Source organism: Eleutherodactylus coqui, chromosome 3 (genome assembly GCF_035609145.1).
Source record: "Eleutherodactylus coqui strain aEleCoq1 chromosome 3, aEleCoq1.hap1, whole genome shotgun sequence".
NCBI classification, from domain to species: domain Eukaryota; kingdom Metazoa; phylum Chordata; class Amphibia; order Anura; family Eleutherodactylidae; genus Eleutherodactylus; species Eleutherodactylus coqui.
The window spans coordinates 96,413,496-96,436,479 of NC_089839.1; the positions used below are offsets into that span (position 1 = coordinate 96,413,496).

Consider the following 22,984-nt stretch of genomic DNA (forward strand, 5'->3'; position numbering starts at 1 on the left):
CCACCAGTTCTTTTAGTGTAATCCTTCTGTTTGCTATACATATTCAATAATACCTAACAAACCTTTCTTTTGGAATACAGGTTTTCTTGAAGCGCCGTATAGTGACAGACACTTCCTGAAGAAGGTCACACCCTCTGAGGGTATCAACTTTCCGGGACGAAGTGCTGGCATCAATTTTGGTTGTAGATTTGTCCTACGAGGGAGTTAAAAAAAAAAACAACTAAATTTAAGAAACTTTTTAGATAGTCAAAATGGAAAACCATCATCTGATGAGGTTCCTCCGTACCTTGCCGGGTACAACCTTAGCCAGTAATGAAGCAAGAGAGTGCCCCTTCACACTTTGGGGTTTTAAAGAAGGCATCCTTACAACAGGTCTGGTTCCACCATTGCAAAGGTCATCTGATGCCCTCTCATTCACAGCCTTCACATGAATTAAAAAGGAACGATACTTGCCCCCGGCCATCCCTACATAAATAAATAAATAACAAAATATGCATACTTTAAAAAATATTGCAAAAGTGTTAAAAAGATAGATACTTTATAAAAGTTTCATTTGTTCAGTAAATAAGTTTAACGTTAACACTTACAGGATGGTACATTTTTAGACCTACCTTTTACAAGCTTAGGACTCGTCAAGGTCAACATTCCCGCATGACCCGATAGATCAAGACCACTTGCCAGCCACACTGGACCACATAAGATATCTTCTTTATGTTCTTCTAAAAAGGGGCACAACCTTGGACCTGTATAACGGGGAAAATTACAATTTATATTAGCTTTACTAAGTACATATAGCAAATCACTGAAACAGTACAGTAATAGTGGAGGATGGACAAAATGTCTACAAACATAGCAAAAATCTTTCTAAAAGCTTGAAATGAAAAATAATTGAAGAGCGCATTCAACATTAAAAGTGCTAGTGACCAACTACCAGGCACGATGGCACACGACACGCACTCCAAAGACTTGTAGCTGCAAAACTGGCAACTCATGGAATCTGATGAAGTCAAAATGAAGTTTTCTATTGGGAAGTGCAATTCTTTGGTCAAAATGGCCCAAAGATAATGAAACTATTACAAATCAGCTACATGACAGTCATTCAAAAGGACCATTCTTAATTTAGGAATTTGAGAGGGGGGCAGCAAATGTCGTGGGTAATCTGGGTTTATAGAGTAGGATGAATACTTACACTGAGAGTCCTCCACCTCCATGTTCTGCAGCTCCTCATTCAGATCCACCAGAGTAGGCTTTCCATTTCTCTGCACTTCAACATTGAAGGCTGGAGACAGAGGAAAGGATATGTGTCTATCCACTGGTGTCTCTAGAATGGGAAACAAACCCCGTGTTAGGTCACACACCAGGTTCACCACATTTTGGAAGAGTTTCACAGATTTAAAAAGGGGAAGATTTTATCAGGACAAACTCCTATAATGACAAGTAGCAGGGAAAAACCAGCCCCAGAACGCCCCCTCCCCACAAGTCTGCTATGTAAGTTGGACATTATGTTTGGCTGACCCCGCCCCCCCCATCAATGGCACTTTGATGGTATGTGTTAAGAGCTTAGTTCCTATAGCCATATATTCTGCTTTTTCCACGGCTGATTTTTTTCCACACAGACTAATGGTCCGTGCAAAAGAAATAAAATGAAACTGTGACTTGTCCTATTGTCATGAATGCAATGTGCTGGGTCCGTGTATGTCGGACAACACAGACGGGTGCTTGCATGCTGTCTGATAGAACCTATTCCCTAGTTTCTCCGGCGAAACTATTGATGTCCGATTACAACCTAATGGGTAAATGGGTATGACTTGGGAAGAAGCAGGCTGCAGCAGAAACCTTCCCCCTTTACAATGAAGAATACATATGGATAAGTCCCACCCCTCCGAGAGCCTATCACCAAGACAGACCTATTAAAATACAGAATAGTGTTATACCCCACCAGAGCTATTTGAATGGGTTAAATAACAGCATCAAAAAGTGCTTAACAGTCTAAAAAAGGATTCCAGGTGAGGCAACAATCAGATGTTTAAGGGGACAGCTGGACGGTGCCAATGGCATCTGCTAAGACCTGTGTGACCCCGGGATACAAGTGATGCCCGTGACTTATCTCCCACTGCTTCTTACACACCAACTGCCCAGTCATTCCAAGCCTGCATGTTTGTGCGGCCTACACAGATAGATCATGCGCATCGTGAACAGCATTGCAGTGCATAAAAAAAAAATGTGAAAAATAAAAGTTGCATGAAGATGTCAAGTATGAGTATGTCTACACAATTACTTTTTGGTGCAACTTTCACATTATTCCTAAAGAATGCTTAAAAATACTAGAGGCATAATAAAATCCGTTGTCCGTTTGACCACCCCAAAAAGCTGCATATAAAAGGACGGCAATAGTGTTCAAAAAGGGGGAAATTTTCTAAGCCCACCCTTTTTCTGCACTGAGCTTAGAACAATTTCCCCAACAGCACAGAGTGCTGAATACATGAGGAGGCGCATGCTTCATGTATTCAGCGCATTCCCGGCAGCTCAGTGCGCCAAGACAGAAATGTACGCCAGGTCCGGACGGACGTAACTCTCTGGTATGATTTACACCAGTTTCTGAAATAAATTATACATAAATCTGTCAATTTGGGGCAGCGACAGGCCTTCCTGACAAGCCACACCTTTTTTTTAAATAAGTGGCAAGGCCAGCACAGAAAGTAGAAAAGATGCACATTTTTGTGCAAATACATGCTTGAGCAAAACATCTGCAACTTTCTTGTAGGCGTTAAGCATGCCTCAATGTGTCTAGACAAGTATCCAAGAGCTCAACAAGTACTCAACCTGACCAAATACTACAGCATTACACAGGGGGGAAAAAAAGTACAGTGGTCCCTCAAGTTATACTAGTAGCTGAACCTATTGTAACTGGAGAGCATAACACTTTGGAAAACGTTTTCATGGTCCTGTGCAGTGTACTAGAAAAGTAACATGGAGCAGCTCATCAGGGCACAGGTAAAGGGCAGTACAGAGCATGTAGTGCTGTACCGTAGAGAGGTGCTAATAAACAGCCAATTAGTGCATGGATTCCAGTATTACAGGTGTTCTACCAGTGAAATGCCCATGACGATTGGCTGGAAGGAACAGCCAATCACATGCTGCACATCAGCATTATCTGCGTAATGATATGTAAAATAAGGTTTCAAGTACCAAAGACCCAGGGGGAAAAAAAGATAACATGAGGGGCCACTGTACTTTTCATGGGATAAAATAAATGACAGTGGGCTCTGGAGTTATTTAGTATTGATTGGGACCGGTGCATAATAGAAAATATAATCCACCTCTCTTTGCGCACGCTTAAACTGAACACACTCAGTTTTGCTGATTTGAACAGTTGTCGTTCCGTCTAGTCATGTGTGCGGTTCCTTTAAGCTGCACATAGGGAACACTTCCTGGCCATGCACATCTCTGCTTTGACCAGATTAGGACAGGATGTATAGACGTTTATAGGAAAAGAGGAGAAGAAATTGTGAGATCTCACCGTTGACCTTCGCTAATCCCGGTGCTTTGTTTTTGAGCAACGTCACTTGGATTTGTGGAATGTTAGTGATGTTGGAGTTCAGTAAAAACTTGAAGTCAACATGCCCCACCATACAGGCTTTTGGCAGGACGAGTTCAAAGACATGTTCATCCCAACTGGTGCTAAAGACAAAGAACACAGCCATCAAAACACAAACAGGAAAAATGTATTGTGATGCAAATGAAACCTGAGCAAAGTTAGAATGACCGCTAGCCATTCTATATATCCCAATGCGCGAAATTAATGGAGCTGTCCAAGATTAGCAAACCTGTAAGGGCTCTTTAACGTCGGCAATCGCGATATCGCCGAAAGAAAAATCGCAACAAAAATCGCGACTTTTTTCCTGCGATTGTTGTGTCCGCACTGCTTTTTCTCGCAAAATCATCATTGCTAATTGTGATTTTCTAAGGCGTTTTTGCTGCTTTTTTTGAACGCTAAAGTCAATAGAACCAATCTGTTAAAAACGATTCGTACGAAAAACGCAAGTTTGGGTTTTAGAGATGCAATATAGGAGATTTAAAAAAAACAGAAAGATAGGACACGGCGATTTTTTTCTTGCAACATTGCATGAGTAAAAACCATCACAAATGTAAAGGAAACCATTGAAAATCATTGGTCTCATAATTCTGCGTTTTCATTCGTGTATCGCGCGATTTTATCAGCAGTGTGAAGCCACCATAAAGGTATGCGCACAGGATGGAATGCAGCGCGTTAGCTTTTACTGAATCTTCATTGCCGTGTGAATTGACTTGCGGTGCAGATTTCACATCCACATCATATCAATTAATACTGTAACTTTTCTCCGTGGCGTTCCCACTTTACAATGCGTAGGGTGAACTCCGCTATAGATTTGCAGCAACATTCCCAGCGGCTTTGCAATTAAGTAACTAGATCCCTGTCCGGACATTCCCATTACTACAGGCAGTTACATCGTTGGATCTTGCAAACGAGAATCGTTCCATTTTTCCCAGTCACTTTACAGCAAACGTAAAAGACGGAACGGGCGCCGTTTAACCCCTTAAGGCCCAAGCTGCTTCGTACTTTAAGGACCAGGCATTTTAGGGATTTTACCCATGCGGTGCTTTAACTGCTGTATTTTTTTCTCTTCGGCTACCAAAATTATTTTTGCTGCGTTTCTTTTTCTGCAACATATAGGGCCATTTTATTTTTATTTTTTTTTACTTTTTTTGTTTTATCTGGGGGGGTAGAGTTAAAAAATAAAAATTAAAAAAAAAGGATTGAGTTTTTTTTTTTTAATTAGTATATTTGCACTAAAATAAAGTACAGGAACGGGCTCCTCTTTTTTTTCGGACGTTTTGATATATAATATGTATGATTTTGGATTACAGGGCAGATACGGCGACGGTTTTGGGTTTTCTTTTTTATGTATATATTTTTATTTTATTCTGTAATTTTGTTTTACCTATTTATGTAATTTTTTTTTACCCTCTATGTCCCCCATGAAGTCATAAAAGTCCTCTCGGGGACATTCACATGTTGCATTTGGGGGGTTAGGCCCTGGGAAAGGAGAGTGTATTTTAGAGTAGGACCCATCTGAATTGCTGGTCACCTACACATGGCAAATGGGCCCACAAGTGGTGATCAAAATATGTGCTTTAAGAAAACCTTTTGTGCAGTCAGCAAATAAAACAGATATAGTCAGGTATTAAAGAGTGCTGAGGAGTGTTTTTACCACATTAATGTTACAGCCAAGACTTGATTTTGTTTTTGTGTTAGGCCCAATGTTCATGGGCGGACCTGATTTGCGGGTCACCTGGGCAGAAGATCCACAAATCAAGCCGCCAATGGGAATAAATGGGCCTCTGCAAGTGAAATAAAGGATGCAGATTTAATTTGTGAAACACAAAAAAACAAAACTCCACTTCACTGCGGATGTGTGCATAAGCGTCAGCTGGCGTGCTGCGCAAATGTGAAGAGAAAAGACCAGCAAAAGACCCGGATGGGCAAGTAGAAGTCCAACAGTGTTCTCTACCACAGGCAGGGGTGGATTTCGCTGTGGGCTCCCACATGCAGAATCCGATCCGCTTGTGGACATGAGACCTTACTCGCTAGCTGAAGATGAACTTAAGAAAGCCTTTAGCCAACAAGCAGTGACAGCACTTAGACATACTCCAGCTGGCTCATTCCAGCGATTATTGGGGGAGACCCCAGTGATCAAAACTTTTGGCATGTACCTATAACACAGTCTAAGTTTTCAGAGAGCACAGTGACACTTTCTAGCTGCAGCATACCTGTCATTTTGTAGTTTCCATGTCCGAGTGTGCTGGGCTGCATCACCATGGTGCTGTTGGTGTAAATGCTGCGGATGGCGTCTCTGTTGTTGCTCCTGCTGCACTTCCACCCAACATGGCGGCACGGTTGCAGAAAACCTCGGAATAAGAGTCTCAAAACGGGTGAGTTCAACTAAGCATGTCAACATTTCCAAGGAAAAGGGCTGCTCCACTAAAAGGTCCACGCCTGAGAAGAAAATACAAAAATTTATACAACACGAAAAATGTTCAACTACACCAAGAACCAGATCTGGACAAAAATAAACCGAATTCCAAAAGGCAAATATGGAAGATATGTCGTTCTTCACATAAGTGCACTGACCTGTGATACCAGGACTTGAAGGGTTTGACAATGGCTTAAAGCCTTCCGTTAACTGCTCTACTCCCTTTGTCAACGACCCATCAACAAGGATATCAGTTTCATCTAGATCATCACATGTTCCTCCAATTTGAAGAAAATGAAGTTCTCCACCTGAAAGACAAGGAAAATGACTCAAGTTGTGCATGTCACAAATGAGCTGCCAATTGTGATGAAAATGCCAATTTCAAGGGTCAATTTGGTGATCGCTACTAAAATCTATCAATATCCAGGACTGTAACAAGAGGGCGTCCTCTACATCTGGAGGGAAGAAGGCCTCTACACAGACATAGAAGGGGGCTCTTTGGAAATCTCTGCCTGAGATGTCATGGTGGATTCCTTGAGAGTTCACAAGAAGCCTGGATGCTTTCAATAAGGGTATGCTTATCACAGAGACGGGAAGTCTATATGTAAATTTTTCTTAAAAGCCCTTCACAGGTATAGACTAAAAGAATATAGTTTATTAGAAACTCTTAAAAACATATACGGGCTGACTAACAGTTTCAATAAGGGTATGTTCAGACAGCGGTATTCACTACGGAAGTTTCCACGTGAATTTCACCTTTAACAACTGCATCAAAATCCGCGGCGTCCCGATATGGCTTTTTGCGCAGATCCCAGTGCAGATTTAGTCCTGTCAATGGGCAAAATCTACAAGTGGAATTCTGATATGGAAACGAGTTTCCACTCTAAGGCTTCCTCTATAAGGCCGAGAGTGATATCGGGTCGTGAAACTCGGCCCAAAATCGCGCTCCTGCGATGTACCGGCGGATGAGGCATTTTTCTGTCAAAAGCGCCTCCAATCAGTTCAGTACAATTGCGATCATCCGGTGCGGGAAAATACACATTGCGTGCCAAGCGATGCGTTTTCCAGCCCCACTGAAAACAATGGGCGATAGGAACGCCCAAAGATAGGACATGCCACCACTTAAAAAAAACAAAATGCTAATGTGTATGACTCCATTCAAAAGAAATGGGGTTCATATTTATGCGAGATTTGTGCTTCTGACAACACACAAATATTGCATGATTTTCTCGGCCGTGTGAAAGTGTTCTTGTTCTCACTAGGCCAGGCTCACACAAATGGGTCAGATTCCGCATGCAGATTTCCGCAGCATAAGACCTGCGATCATTCGTGGAAAGCAATTGCAAATGATCGCGGAGCGTATCATCCGCACGGAAGAAAGATCCCCTTCAGCCAGCATTCCGGCTTTTCCTTTGAGGTTACGGGTGTTTTCGCTGCTCACACTCCATGTTAAATGCGCATGGGCGACAGAACACTCACATCCATTGGCTTTAATTGGGACTGCCCGCACATAATCCGTGCTAAAATAGAGCATGCTGCGATTTCTCTTCCACTTGCCAAATATGCAGTTTGTATTCGCGAGAGTAAGGGAAAAAGCGAAAATGCATGCCTTTCAATGTTGTTTTACAGCGGATTTTTCAAGTGGACGCCGATGGTGGAGCCCGCAATTAAAATCCGCCTGTGTGAGCCCGGCCTAAAAGAAATCAAGTAATCTTGTAGATAGGATACCTTTTACTGGCTGACAATGGCTAACTGTATTAAAAATGGTCACATCTACAAGATAACTTGGCTTTTCTGAGAATAATCGCCTTTTGCTCTACTGACACACACAGTACCAAACCTTTTACTTCTTCCCATCCTAAGTGACATGTCACTTCTTAACGTGGAAAATTAAATGCAGTTACAAGCACCGGCCAGTACACGGAGGTCGGCACAGAGGTTCTGCACCGACCTGTTATTGCGGCGCTAACAGCATGCACCTGTTCAGCTGATCAGTGGGGAGAGATGAACCCGGCCGATCAACTATTGGCGACCTACCCTGATAAACTCACCTGATGCACGAAAATCTGACTCTTCAGAGCTCCATGCGCATGCTCCCCTATAGAGTTCCATGGGACAGCACGAGCATGGGTCTCTGAAGAGTTAGATTTTCGTGTGCCAAGTGGGCATCACCGGGTAACGGTGCTGGCTCGCGGGATTGTGCGAGTTTAAAAGAATCACCTGGCTCCCTTTAAAATCCCATCCACAATGTCTGCACTGTAAAAGTTACAGATTTTCTGCAGCGGAAAACCCGCAGCATTTCCTACCCGTTCTGGAACACAATTGCCGCTGATACGCAGTAAATGCTACTTTCCATGACTAAAAATCAATTAAAGGTGCAGCACAACAATTAGAGGTACACTGTGGGCAGCTACTGTGGCTATTCCACATAACAGTGCCTTCTAAAAACATTTCCCCCCTTTGGTGTCACACTTTATATGGCATTACAACCTGGAATTAAAATGGATTTGATTTAATGTAACGGACCTAACAGAATAGTCCATCGTGTTACAGTGCAATGAAAAAAGAACATGGTTTAAAAAATAAACGCTGACAAGTTGTGAGTGTGGATGTAGTCACCCCCTTTTCTATGAAGTCCCTAAATAAGTTCTGGTTCAACAAATTGATTGTACACAGGGAGACATTCTACAACTAATTATGTGATTTCTGAAGTTAAAGCAGTACAATTACACCTCTTCTGAATGGGCCTCAGAGTCTAAAACAGTAAGAAGCTCGCCAAACAGGTGAGACAAAAAGTTGTGGAAAAGGCTCCAAATTTAGACCCAATGCTTCTCGCTCAAAATTCGCTCAAAGAGGTCTTTTGAGCGATAACCATTGCTTCTAAATACATAGAGATCGGGCAGTCTTTGTGAACGAGTCGTTCCTCGCTCAATTCTAGTTTTCCTGAATTGAGCCATGAACTCTTATCTGCGGTGCAGGATGTTATCACAGTCAGCAGCACTGATAAGATTCTTACAGCCCATGTCCCGCTGGTAGTTCATTGCGGGATGCAAGCTGTAATCGGAGAACAATACAGCTGTTTGCTTATGCAAAACAGCTGAATTGTTCACCTAGTGATAGCGCTCCGCCTGCAAGGCTCTTAAGTAGCTACTTAGCTACTATAGACTATGCAAAGATGACTGCTCAAAACGGTCACTCAAAGTGTCGTTTGATTGACTTTTGAGCGATTGTCAGTGTAAATGGGGTCCAAGTATAGGCCGGTATGGGTTATACAAAGATATCCCAAACTTTGAACATCCCGCAGAGTGTCATTAACACATTATAGCACAATGGAAACATGGCACAATTGACAAGAGAATATCACCCGCTGACCCGCAGACCTGGCAAGGAGGGAACTACTCAGAGACTCATCAATGAGAACTCTGAAGGAGCGCCAAATATCCACAGTGGAGATGGAAGTCTATAGGACAACACTTCAAAGAGTCAGGCTTTATGGAAGAGCAGACAGAAAAAGAAAAAAAAAAGCCATTTGGAGTTCATCAAACAGCAACCTTATGGTAGGTTCTCTGGTCTGAGGAGACTGACGTAGGAAACACTGTATGTGGTGCAAACCCAACATCTCCCATCATCTCAAGAAGATCATTCCCAAAGTGAAGCACGGTGGTGGCTGCATGCCATCTGGATGCTTCTCATCTGTCAGGACTGAAGGAAGGATGGGTGGTAGTAGATGCAAAGAAAACCTGCTTCCATTTGCTAGATATTGGAGTCTGAGATTCATCCTACAGCAGGACAATAGTCCAAAACATACTTCTAAAGCCTCATGGGAGTGGCTGAAGGGAATAGAATACATACATTTTAATGCCTTTTTACACGCAAAAATAATCTTTCAAGCTACTGAAGATTTAGCAATCCATTTGCATAAAGTGCTAATGGCCATTAAGACTGATTTTCATTTGCATGTAAAAGGACCTCCAGGAGCTGTTTGCAGAGCCCATGTGTATGTTTAAACACGCCCAGCTGTATAAACAGCTGCTGACAGTTCATTGTTCGCCTGGAGGCTGCAGACACATTGCATTGTTCTCCTCCTGGCTAGTGTAAACATGCTGCGGGAAGAACATCCTGCAGTCTATTGAAAGATGAGCAAATTGCATTTAAATGAAGTGTACTTGCTCAGTCTTTCAGAGGTGTGAATGATGGGTTTCAAGTAAACCAAAATCCACTGTTCAAACGAAAATTGCATGATGCCCGTGTTTACATGTAACGATCGTCGCTCATTTCCGTCCGCTTGCACGAATTGTGAGCTATATGTTGCCTGTAAAAGGGCCTTTAGATTGGCCTTAGTCCTTATGTCCACAGGCAAAAGCTTATTTAAAATCCGTAGCGGATCACCCGCATGCGGAACCGCACCCCATAGGGATGCATTGACCACCCGCGTGTAGATAAATACCCGTGGATGGTCAATAAAAGTGATTTAAAAAAAAAATAAAGCATGAAAAAAATCCGGACCATGCTCCATTTTCGTGCGGGTCTCCCGCGGGGACGGCTCCCGCAGGCTTCTATTGAAGCCTATGGAAGCCGTCCGGATCCGCGGGAGACCAAAATCAGAATATACTCACCTGCTCCGGATCTTCTCTTCTTCGCGGCTTCATCTTCTCTCCGTTGCGGCCGGATCTTTTTTCTTCGGGCCGGCGCATGCGCGCGGCACGCAACCGACATGCCGTGCACATCCGCCGGAAAGAAGAAAGAGGATCCGGCCGCGACAGAGAGAAGATGAAGCCGCAAAGAAGGGAAGATCCGGAGCGTGCGAGAGGTGAGTAATTGCTATTTTCATCCCTCATGTCCGCGTGGCAGGAGGGACCCGCTACGGATTCTCCATGGAGAATCCGTAGCGGGCCTGATTTTCCCCGTGGACATAAGGCCTTAGAGTTAAGGTTTTGGGAAAATTAAGAAATCAATCCTTTCTGGAGAGAGAGGGCACTGCCAGTTTTATCCCCAGCAACATATTCCTTATTCACTTTAGAAATAAACCTGCATACATGGTCTTGTGGGGGAGCTGGAATGGGTTAGTGAAAAGCACCTCCTGTGCAAGGCCAACTTAAAGCACACCTGTAATGCCGAACAAGCTGCTTTAGGCCTCATGTTCACGGGAGCACACGGATTCAGCCAGCAGCCAGCAACCCTGCGTACCTGTCTGCTTCTTCCTTCTGTACTGCGGATGTGTGCAGACGTAAGGGTTTGTGCACATGCGAAGTACAGAATTTTTTTTTACATCGCCTGCTCTTCTCGCGGAATCTGTGGACGGGCCAGAAATCGGACGGCTTCCATCGACTGCAATGGAAGCCGTCCATGTGGGAACTGCAGTAAAATGGAACATGCTGTGATATTTTTTTATCCGTTCATGTACATGAAAAAACATTTTTCATAGCATGCTATGGAAGGTTCTGGATTCCATGGCAAACCCCGTCCGTGAACATGAGGCCTTAGTGGTAGAAACTCTGGTACATTTCAGCCCAACGCACAAGAGCCCTTGGTATACAGTTACATCACGGGTAACGGATTAGATTTTATAATTATTTATTCAAATAGATCTTTAAAAAATTTCTTATTTTTTCGGAACTTGTGATCACTGTTTTTAACTTAGATTTCCATCCCACCATACGGAATACAAAACGAGCATCCTTCATGTGTGACAGGAGACATACGGAGGTACTACAGGGGTCGCTACAACCTCTATGTTACAGCATCTGAGAGAATTCTACATTAATACCTGAATAAAAATCTTAATTAAAAGCAGTGATCACAAGTACCAAAAAAAACAACACAATACATCCAATAATAGACCTTTGCACAGATGAGAATGTTAGCTGCACTTCGACAGGAAATAACATACAAACTGCATTATTTTGATGGAGATGACCAATGTTCAAGAGAAAAGGTTCCTTTTTATAAGCTCACAATTTTGCATGAATCGAATATAGAGCAAGAACAGTATAAAAACTGGCATGAAAAAGGACACTAACTTTACGGACAATTTCCGCTCATATAATAGTCTGTGTGCCCCTCATCAATCCTGTAATACACAGTACTTTCCTTCATTTTTACCACTGTAAATCAAGTTTAAAGAGCTTGGCACTAGGGGTCTCCCTTCCACCCCCTCTGCAATCTGCTTCTCCAGCAACTAGGACCTTTGAACGTAGTTTTAGGCCACTCTGAAAGCCCTTCTACACACAACAATTATTGCTCAAAATTCTCTCAAAAGCCATCTTTTGAGCGATAATCGCAGTGTGCACAATGGGCCAACATTTACACTTACTGTGCACTTTTCATCCATCGCAGAGTTCAGTTCAGCCTAAAATGCATGGGGACTGAGTTCTCCGTGGGCAGCGGTGATAAAATTCTTTCAGCTGCTGTCCCACTGGAGAACAATAGTGATGTAGTTAGAGAAGAGACCACCCGCTGTTCTCTAAATACATGCAAATGAAGCTAGTTAGCTACTAATGGGCTGAATAGCAGTCTGTAATGTCACTTAGTTCCCTTTGAACCTTTGGGTCTATTCCATAAGCTTTCATCGCTCCTGCAGTATGATGAAATACTATATAGCATTACATTATACCGTGATCTGACAATTTTAACAAGCCATGCCCATGATTGCCATGAAAACTGTCTGCAGCTGCCATGACATACCCAAAAAACGAAACTGGAAAAAAAAAAAAAAGGGGCCGCGCCCTTTAGGGGTTAAACCTCATTATGACCTCCGTATGAGCGTCTCATTGAGGTTTACATTTAAAGTCCCAAAAATGACATCCTTGGATGGGACCTGACAAGAACATCTCTCAGACCTCTGCTTCAACACATTCCCATTCACGTCTGACACCTTGTGCCAGAAAGAATAACGTGGTGGACTGTGCTATTCTTTCAAGCACAAAATACCTTGTCCGGGGGGGCCTATTTCAGGATTTTAAGCAAAAACCCCGATGGGATCCCCGGACAGAGGCCTTAACAAGGTCCTTACTGGAAGAGGATGACAAACAGTGAAAAGATTTTCAGTGGTTTCCTCCAAGTAAATCATTTACCGTACATAAGCTACCAGCGCACAAAGAGGCCTTAAAAAGTGAAGGAATTAGTACAAATTCAAAACTTTATATATGAATTTGTGTAAATTCCAAAGTATTAAACACAATTCATTTCCATCCTTACCTTTAGTACAGGCACACAATCTGTCTGTGCCGGAACAGTAGACGACCGATACAAATGGATCAACCTCATCTGTGCCTTCCTTTTTCGGGGGATCCACTTTAGCCATGACCTCAAAAGTTGAAAGATCTAAAATTTTCACAAATCCACCATGAGTCGTTACCACTAAATGTCCTAGACTATGCAGCTCCGATTTCTTCTCTTTTCCAGCAAGATTTTTAGGAGTCAGAGGGGCTTCTTCTAAAGACTCCTCACAGTCATCCTCTCTATTATCTAAAATATCAGGCTGTAATAGTATAAGTGAGGTAATTGCATCCTGAGGGTCTTTTATATGCAAGATTTTTACCGGCTGCTCCTCCAGCGTTACTATTCTGGTTGTGTAATTCATTTTGTAAATCAACAAGTATCCGCCGCTCACACTTCTCTGGATCGGCTGAATAATCAAAGGGTCATGAACATCTGCTGAAGATTCACAGGGGATAACATTGATACTGGTTCCATTCACACCGCTGAGACTATGCTCAGCTCCTCCTTTCCTCCTACTGCAAAGAGCCGAATTTAATTTGTTTAAATTATTCAAGGCCTCTACTTGATTTATTGCACTCAAGGACTCTGCGGGACATTTCTGTAAACCTATTAAAAGGTGGACACCATCGGCACAAGGAATAATGGAATCCACACAAAGATTCTCCTCCTCTGCAAACTTAGGTAGCCGCATGCACTGCACAAGCGTCCCGGGTTTAGGAACCATAGAAGTCCACTTGTCAGTGTCAGGGGACGTCAAACTGGCCGTGGCCTCAGCAAATTGCTGGATGTAGGTGACAGGGGGGTCTTGAAGAAGCAATTGTTCCTGGTTGTCAAGTTCCATCTCTATGATTTGAGGGACAGTAAACCCGTCATCGTGTAGACTTTTGCTCATAATATTGTTCATATGAGAAAAAAGTTTCCCTGCTTTTTCGTCGGACTCCTTAATGCTGTAAAGCAGCAAAACGGGAAGCGTCCTTTTCACCATAGGAGAGTTAAGATCAGAGTGCGTGCCGGATTCATTGTCGGTGGAGCCCTGCTCTGAGGAGCTCTCGCCTGGAGTCCTGTTTAAAGCGTCAAGTGACCTGCGAGAGTTGCTACTTGTGGGGGAAGAGATAGGGGACTTGTAAGTCAATAAACCACCGGTCAGTAAGCAAGGAAAGGGAATGTTGTGCTGTTCTAAATGTTTTTCCTTGGTCTTTTCATTTTTACAACCTACTAAAGCAGGATTTGCTCCGAGTTCCTCCAAGTCCTTTACAGTATCTTCAAGAACGTTAGCCACAATCTCCCACTGTAGCTTCTCGGGCTGCTGCAGTATGCTAAGGGCAGTTATATCCAGGCTCATCTCCAGGGTTTCCTTCTGAGAAGGGTGTCCTGTGCAAGACAAACACAATTACAAGAATACAAAAGTAAATAAAGTGGAGGAGAAAAAGAAGCAAAACTGGAAACACAGGCCAAGTAAAAAAGGACACTAAAAGGGGGGTTTTATCTTTTACATAAATATAATGTAATCCATGCAGAATAAAAGGTTGCATAACTTTCCAAAATACTTTATATGGTAATTCCTCATCGTTGTAAAGATGTTTAATGTAAGTTAATGAAAATATTGTGGCTTTCATCCAGAGGCTGAAAACTTTCCCGATCATGGAGAGTCCAGAGAAAAATTAACAATATGTGAAACTATGACAACCATAATACCCCATTTAGACAACGATTATCGCTCTCTTCTGCATACTCTGCTCGGAGCGCTCAACTGTCTTCTGCATACACTGCTCGGAGCACTCAGCTGGATACCAGCTGAGCGCTCCGAGAACACAGCAGTTCTCGGAGCACGTAAATGCACACAACAATTATCGCTCAAAAGATTGCCTTTGAGCGAATTTTGGCCGATCATCGTTATGTCCAAATGGGCCTCAAGTCTTATTTATATGGTTGCATTATGGTTTCCTGTAAAATTAAATGAAAAGTGATTTTAGAATATAATTTAAAACAGATTTTCTATAAATCTAATTACCTGTTACTGAGTCGGATCTTGATCGCTCTTCACTATCTGAATCGTCCAGCAAGTCATCACTAAAACGAAATTTAAAATAAAAAATTTAGGTTTAAAAAAAAAAAAGAAAAAAAAAAAAAGAAAAAGAAAAGTAGAATACAAGGGTACCTTCAGATGGCAAAATCCAACACAGATTTCTCTGTGTGGATTCTGCCACTAAAAACACTGACAGAAATCTACAGCCGAGTTGCAAATTTTTGCTGCGGTTAAGCAGGTATTTAAGCTTTTTTCAGTACTGGACTAATCAGTATGTGGAATCAGCATGATAGCAGCACGAAATCTAAGGCCCCCTTGTCCACGGCCGTTGCGGAATATCGCCAACGATATTCCACCGTGGGGGAGGAGGGGTGGGCCGCTGTCAGCTCTCTGCGGTGAGCCTATATGACAGATAGGCTCACCGCAGAGAATCACGGCATGCCACGATTTAGATCTCGCGAGTGGAGAATTGCTATGATTCTCCGCTCGTGGGCGCCGCGGTTGCGCTTTCCATAGCACACATTTATACTGAACATTAAGATTCTCGCTGGATTGCGGGCCGTGTGAAAAACACCTTAATTTGCACTATATTAACAATGGGGGAAAAGAAAAAAATTATATATATTTATATATGCAAATCTAAAATGCCAAATTTGCCCAACTACTGAAAACCTTCACCTAAGCAAAGATTGGTGATAAGACACAAAAAGTCCATAATCATTGATCAAATTTGTCTACATAAAATTTAATACTGTTATGCCCAAATGCAGGGACAAAGTATCTGATGCTAGGATTCAAAAAACACCAAAGAGAATTTCTAGGTTATGTACCACCCTCCAAGGTGCTGCACTAGGCATTACATGATGATGAACTCTGCTGGGAGGGTTCCATTATTTGAAAAGTTATTTGGCCCTATTTACAATAAGATTTCACAGACTACTGTTCTCATATCTTCCGAATATTAAGGCTGGGTTCACACAGGGCGGATTTGCCGCGGAAAATCCGCATTCGGCCGCTAATCCCGGGATAAGCCAGCCATGTGGACGAGATTTCTCAGAAATCAAGTCCACACGGGATGGCAAATTGGCTGCGGCTAAGCTGGCAGAAGCCGCGGCACGGAATTGCCGACAGCAGCATGTCCATTTTTTTTTCCCCCGCTGCAGCCGCGCTCTCCTCTATGGGAGTGCGAGCTGCAGCGGAAGAGCGAGCGTCCGGGCCGCTTCAAAGCCGCCGCGGGTTTTGCAGCAGTGGTTCTCCCAGCAAAAATCTCGCAGTTTTTCGCGGCGGCCAAACCGCGGGATTTCCACCGAGAATCTGCCCTGTGAGAACCCAGCCTAAAGGCGCTTTCCAGCCCTATTAAATCTTTTACAAACAGCTGCTAGTGTTGGAATCCTGTAAACAGAGACCGGCACAGCAAAAATAGGGGACTGCCAACGGCTTAACTTTGTGATTTGTGTAAATAAATATTAATGGGGAAAGAAAACACCTTTTTATCAATTATGACAAAGAACAGGATACGCACCAAGAAAATAACAGAAGTGTTATGTTTATTGCAAATCCTTTATCAAAAAGAGGAATGGTGTTACCGATGTATCGCTTGGAACATTCTGATCAAGTCAGTTATACAACCATCCGTCGTACCTGTCTCCCTCTAACTTCGGGATATCTGAACAGCTGGATGAATCTTCTAACCAAGCAAGTGTTGGCCTTCTAGTCTCCACCGTGGTTGTGGTGCTGGTGTCACCAGTGAGAACTAGGAGTTGGACTATTGCAGGATCATATGGATTTACCTCAAATTTTAAGTGCACCTTAAACAAAAGTGAAAAATAAAGATATTAAACTTGCCATTCTTAGTATTTAATTAGTGATTGAAGGTGGAACTGTAGAACGTGAATACCTTCATGAGTTTAGATACATCCCACACACAAATTTTTCCTCTTTTTGTTGCAGCAGCTAGAAAGTGTGGACAGTTCCCCACCCCAAAACAGGATATTCTATCTGTGCCATCTGTGCAGGGGAACTGGGCAGGACATGTTGCAAGAGTAACCGAGAGGGGTACATTCTGAGTATGTTCACCTTTCACAAATGGGCAGTTTGGGGAATGTCGCTCATGTTCAGACCTGCAGGAGAAAAACAAAAGTCTTCAAAATGGCCTTAATAAGCATGTGTGTTTACTTGTATACAGAACCGTTAGCAAAACCATACATTTATACAAGGAAATCCAAAACGAAGAAATGATGGATAGAAGTGAATGGGACATAAATTAGCTCAGAGTGTGTAAAGCCCCATTTACACAGGACGAATGTCGGGCAAACAATGCCCGACACTCATCCCTGCATATACTCACTCCTGTGCAACAGCGGATCAGTCGAGGTCCAGAGCGACGGACCCCCAGCTGATCAACTATTCATTTCCTATCCTGAGGAGAGGTCATCAATAGTCTTCTACCAGGAAAACCCATTTAAATTCTCCTGATAATCTGCTGCTCCATTTTTTGGTGAAGAACGTCTAAGGGCCCTTTTAGATGGAACAACAATTGTTCAGGTAATCACTGGATGGTGCAAAACTGAAGGGTAATCAATTAGTGTAAACAGCCAACGACTGAAAGACTGCAGATAATTTGTTTGCTTATCGTTCATTATTCCATTTATGCAGACCTGAAATCTTAATGATAATTGTCCAGTGTAAATGGGCATTCTTTTCTGCCACCCCTCCATGCACACTATCTGTTGGTCTCCGATTGGCCAGTGCTAATCACATGAGCAGCTCAAGCCAATCAGAGAGCAGGTCTGAAATCAATGTAGTCAATGTATGTCTAAGATGATGCAAAACAAAATGAATCTAAATAACCATCACCGACTGCTATAATACTGCAGCATTCAATTATCAGCCTCAATGTTGTTTCAACATTTAAAGGGCCACTCCAGTGGGTTTTTTTTAATTTCATTATGTAGCTATCCCCCAGTATATATAAATGGGCTAGTATTACATTGGTTAGTTATTTCGTTGTCTGAATTTCCTGGTCTCTTTTTGCTCAGATGGTCATGTGATCTTAATTCTGACCAGCTCAGATCTACTTGGTGTTATGAAATCATTTTCTAGTCAGGCTCAGTTTGTGTGATGCTGTTGCATGGATCTACCACCTAAACTGCCTTCAGGGGAACACAGGCACTGCTGTCACAGTAATTGATGAGCACACAGCTCTTGTCACACAGTTAGAGGAGATCACCGCTCATCCTTTTGACTATATACTTATGGTTGCAGCTTATTTAGAAGACCATAGAAGCTAATGATAATTAAACTGTTCCTTAGCAGTCAAAAATGGTACATCATGGGGTAGATTTGAAGGTAAAAAAAATCTCAGCCTCAAGTTGGTGGCCAATAAGCATCAGACAGGGGGTTGCATTGCATGGAAGCGGCTGTAAAACACATTGGACACATCTAGAGTATAAAAGGAAGTCGGGTGAGGGGGAGTAGCAATGGGAAAAGTGTGCTTTCACACCAGAGCTGCCCTTTAATGTGTTCAATATCCAGCTTCCATCTTTGCTAATTTAAAGCAGTGAATACAATTAGGTGTGTTTAACAGTACTGGATATAGAACAATGTTAAACCTTCAACCCTATCCATAAATATTGTATAGGTACCTGTGGGAGAAAACTCATCATAAAATGGATCAGAGTTTGTACTTTTAAGATAAGATCACTATAATTCTACTAACTGATTGTGGTCTTACAAATCTAGTTAATAAAGTATAATATATGACACTTGCCAAGGTTCGTCTGTAGGTTCCCAGCAAACTAAACATACACTACAGGTGAAACACATGGCTCGATCATCTCCTGAGGAAGCTGGCTGTAAAGAAAAAAAATGATATAGATTATACAAATATATACATACATTTTTATTATATACGCAAGGGGCGGACAAAAATATGGAACCACCATACAAAATGTATGGGATTTTAATCATTAGCTCTTTTGACCCCTGCTTGAGGTTTCCTGACAAATTTGTGTTCACTTCACCTCTTGCCCTGCTCTGGGTGGTTTTGGGAGCCAGCTGGTAACAGCAGCTGAGTGGCTTAAACCCCTGACCAATGGAACTTTGTTGCTCAGGCAGATGTTCACTTCTGCCTCGCAGCATCTGAGTCATATTACCTCCACTTAAAATCGGTCTCTACATGTCTTATTGAAATAGGATTTATAATCCCATGTTACTTGCATTTCGTACAATGTTTCTATATTTTGGTCCACCCCCTGTATGTGTGTGTATAAAATATATATATATTTTTTTTTATTTATTTATTACAAACGCAAAAAAAAAAAAAAAAAAAAAAATAAAAAAGGCACAACACAAAGGGATTACACAGTATTCAGACGACTGGGTTTTCATGCCTGGCCGATATACGGTGTCCCTCTCTGCAGGTGAAGGAGCCTGGAAGAGTCGGGAGCAGTGTACTCAGCTCCCACCCTTTGTCACTATTTGCAATGGGAGGGGGTGGGACGAGGTCGGAGCCAATTTTTAGAACTTGAGTTGATAAATAGTATCTCACCTGATGGTAGAAACCTGCTTGAGCCATGGGGTCTGGCTGAGCCCACCTGTATCCAACATGAGGCCAAGAAGTGAAGGTCTCCCGTCTGTTTGCTTCACTATACATCAAGGATCTAGCAAAGACAAGAATGTGTCGTAAGTAAATGACCTATTATAGAAATCTAATTTCTATATTAAACTTATTTTGAGAGAATGTTTTGGTGTTTTTTTTTTAACTGTAAAATCCTGAAATACTGCAGTTTTCACACTGACAACTTGGCTTTAAAGGCTGACACTTCCTGTTCAATAGAGAAAACTTCAACAGTCATTTCATTATCAAAGGCAGGACGACAATGAAAGATGCCACCTATGTATAGGTAACAGTTTCCACCATTCACAATAGGCGATGGTCACAGCTCACCTCCAACCCCTCCCTGCACAATGACCTTTACACAGGTCACAAAAGCGACCATAAAACTCTGTCTATTCTGTCAACAGCCCATGAGCCTGCTGTAAAGGTTTTGTTCAAATGCAATTAACCCCTTAAGGGTGAAATTAAAGTGGTGAAGCTACTCCATGGATGGATGTATATAGTATGTTGTAGACAGCGGTAAAATTGTACGAGAGAGGTGCTACCGGCCAGACATGTACCTGTACAAGACAGGTCAAGAAGTACACAGTGGGAGTGAGAGAAAAATGGCGCAACGACTACAAAAAATGGTGATGAGATTTTATTTATACGAGTAGTCATATAATAAAAAGATATTATATCAGTGGTAAAACCAGCAGAACAAATGTGTTTCGAGGAAAAAAAACTCTTCTTGCTGGGGCAAGACATGCTACAGTGCATAGAAAAACATAAGTTTAAAAGTATTAATAAAAAGGAATGGAAGAAGAAATCAGATGAAAAGTGGGGAGAAAACAAAATATAATCAGGAGAGTAATAATACTAAAAGTAATCGTAATCATACAATCGCAAATAAAAATCGTATCAATAATAATAGTAATGTTATTAACAGTAAATGAAATTAAAATTAAAGTAAATGGTACGTAGTTACTCATCTCATGGAACAATGTCTCCGTGTAGAAGTAAAAAAAAAAAAAAAAGTTGGCAGTCAATTCGAAGTCAATAAATATGAGATCGACTAATGGGGTAATGTCGAGAACTGAAAAGGCCTAACAGAACATGAAACAGAACAGCTTAAAGGAAGCAGCTTTTTATTTTTTCTCTGTCATCTTATTTTTGATTTAAGGTGTTCTCTACGAAGAGCTCAAGGATCATGGTTGGAATTTCTGCTTTATTTGAATTATAGTGTTTACCTGGAACCACTAGGAAAACGCTTTACAGCATGTGTGATAAGTGCTGCAAACAATGGGGCAGATTTGTAATGTTGGGAACAGATCATTTTGCCAACGTACACATGGTCACATTAACAGTTCTTGTTACCTGTATGGCCACCTTGATATTAGAAGTTCATGGAAATGGTTTCGTTTTATAAGCAACACTGGCAGCTAAGTGTGAGGGGGGTTTATCATTACACGGTACTATCTTTTGTGCTGCGGTATAATTTGGACACAACAGCTTTCTAGTCCTCTGACCTATATCTTCTTTAATCCAGTTATTCCGCCTTAAAAGGGTTAGAAAACATCCCTGTGCCAGGAGAATCCCCTCTGCCGTACGTCCAACATGAAACAAATGCTAAATATGTAAATGCTGAGCACAATATTTCATCAAGCCTCCCACTGTACACACAGCCCTACATGCCGGCTCATCTAGCCACTTAGCAATTACTTTGTCTAGATCGTCTATTAGTCGAAGGAATCTGAAAACTAAGAGTTACTTAGTACACTACAGTAGACAAGAACACATATGTACAACATACCTATCCACGGATCGGCCGGGTCCTACACCAAGCTCTGGCCTTGCACTAGGTAACAGGTAGGACAGTCTGTCCATTATAGAAGAAGCTACCGGCAGCGCAGCAATATTTTGATTTATTTTCTTCAGCTCGTTGACAATGGCACCAGTGACAGACTTTAACACATGGTGAGGAAGATGAAATGTGACAGTTGCCCACTGAAAAATAAGACAAGACCTTATTACAGAATACCCGATCATTCCGTTCAGTTCGAGCGGGTGCCCCGTGGCTACACATTACATTTTGTTGATGGAGCTTACAAAATAACATTTTTCCATTTTGAATAGTTTTAAAAACGCTCTGTCTACATATTACCGTTACTTTTCACAGCGCCCCCGTTCTTCTGAATGTGTCCCAGAACCTCTCTAGTGCTAGTGAGAAGCCTTTCCTAGTGTACCATTTCTTATTAGTGAATGCAAATGGGAAGACTAAACAATACCTCTGCAGCGCCACCTATTGGAAGGCATCATTCCTGCAAGTCAATGTCTGACTTTGTAAACAAACTTTCTAACAATGACTGGGAATTGTAAACCAAAACATGAGTAGCCATACACAGACAGATGTTTCGGGGATTTTGCCCCTCATCAGTGTGCAGCAGATTTTTGGCTTGGCTAGTGATAGGCCTATAGATGGGAGACAGGAAGGGTATTGTTTCTACTTGAGAGCACCTCGAAGGCGTGTGGAGACTTATAAGGTCATCCATGCTCCTCTGGGAAATATGCAAAGGGGAAAATGGAAGAATACCTCTGCAGAGCCACTTACTGGAATGCAGCATTCCTGCAAGTCAATGTCAGACTTTTTAAACGAGCCTTATTGGTGATTTGCAGGAATTACTCCACCCCACTATGTACAAGAGATCCAGAGTGTAAAACTGACCATGTGAGACCGCCCCCATATTAGGCGGACGTTGGGAAGGCGAACACCACAACAGGTAGAACAGCGATGTCTAAACACCAATTGAAATGTTCTATTGAACTGTGATGCAACCCCTTGAAGGAGTTCAGCCAGCACCTCTTAAGTTCAGAATTTCCAATGTGGAAAGACACAAAGAGGCACCAATAACAGCTTTATAAATGAAAGAAGAAGAAGAAGAAAAAAGTCTACAGGGTCTTTTTGGAAAAGCTTTCACACAGGCCAGTAACTTCTGTTACTGAAGTTGCATATTATGCATGTAGTCTACAGTTTAAATTAAAACATATCAATTAAAATACATGAGAAAAATGTGCCTACGTATCAGTATAAAAACAATTAAAGCTGCGGGTGCTTTTTAAGTAGTA

General features: G+C 42.1%; 1 protein-coding gene across 5 annotated transcripts in view; it reads right to left on the reverse strand.

Moving 5' to 3' along the window:
• BIRC6 (baculoviral IAP repeat containing 6) overlaps positions 1-22,984 on the reverse strand; it is a 240,121-nt gene that overhangs the window by 189,949 nt on the left and 27,188 nt on the right. For 4 of the 5 annotated variants that reach the window (XM_066595891.1, XM_066595890.1, XM_066595889.1 and 1 more), the window contains exons 4-17: positions 21,672-21,865; positions 19,811-19,922; positions 19,031-19,113; positions 17,159-17,381; positions 16,903-17,069; positions 15,247-15,305; positions 13,212-14,606; positions 6,173-6,322; positions 5,812-6,037; positions 3,521-3,681; positions 1,190-1,321; positions 612-743; positions 287-465; positions 63-193 (exon numbers count right to left, since the gene is read on the reverse strand). In XM_066595891.1, the coding sequence (XP_066451988.1) occupies positions 63-193; positions 287-465; positions 612-743; positions 1,190-1,321; positions 3,521-3,681; positions 5,812-6,037; positions 6,173-6,322; positions 13,212-14,606; positions 15,247-15,305; positions 16,903-17,069; positions 17,159-17,381; positions 19,031-19,113; positions 19,811-19,922; positions 21,672-21,865 (3,344 nt within the window). The remainder of the gene's footprint in view (positions 1-62; positions 194-286; positions 466-611; positions 744-1,189; positions 1,322-3,520; positions 3,682-5,811; positions 6,038-6,172; positions 6,323-13,211; positions 14,607-15,246; positions 15,306-16,902; positions 17,070-17,158; positions 17,382-19,030; positions 19,114-19,810; positions 19,923-21,671; positions 21,866-22,984) is intronic. The other variant, XM_066595893.1, reaches the window with a different exon arrangement.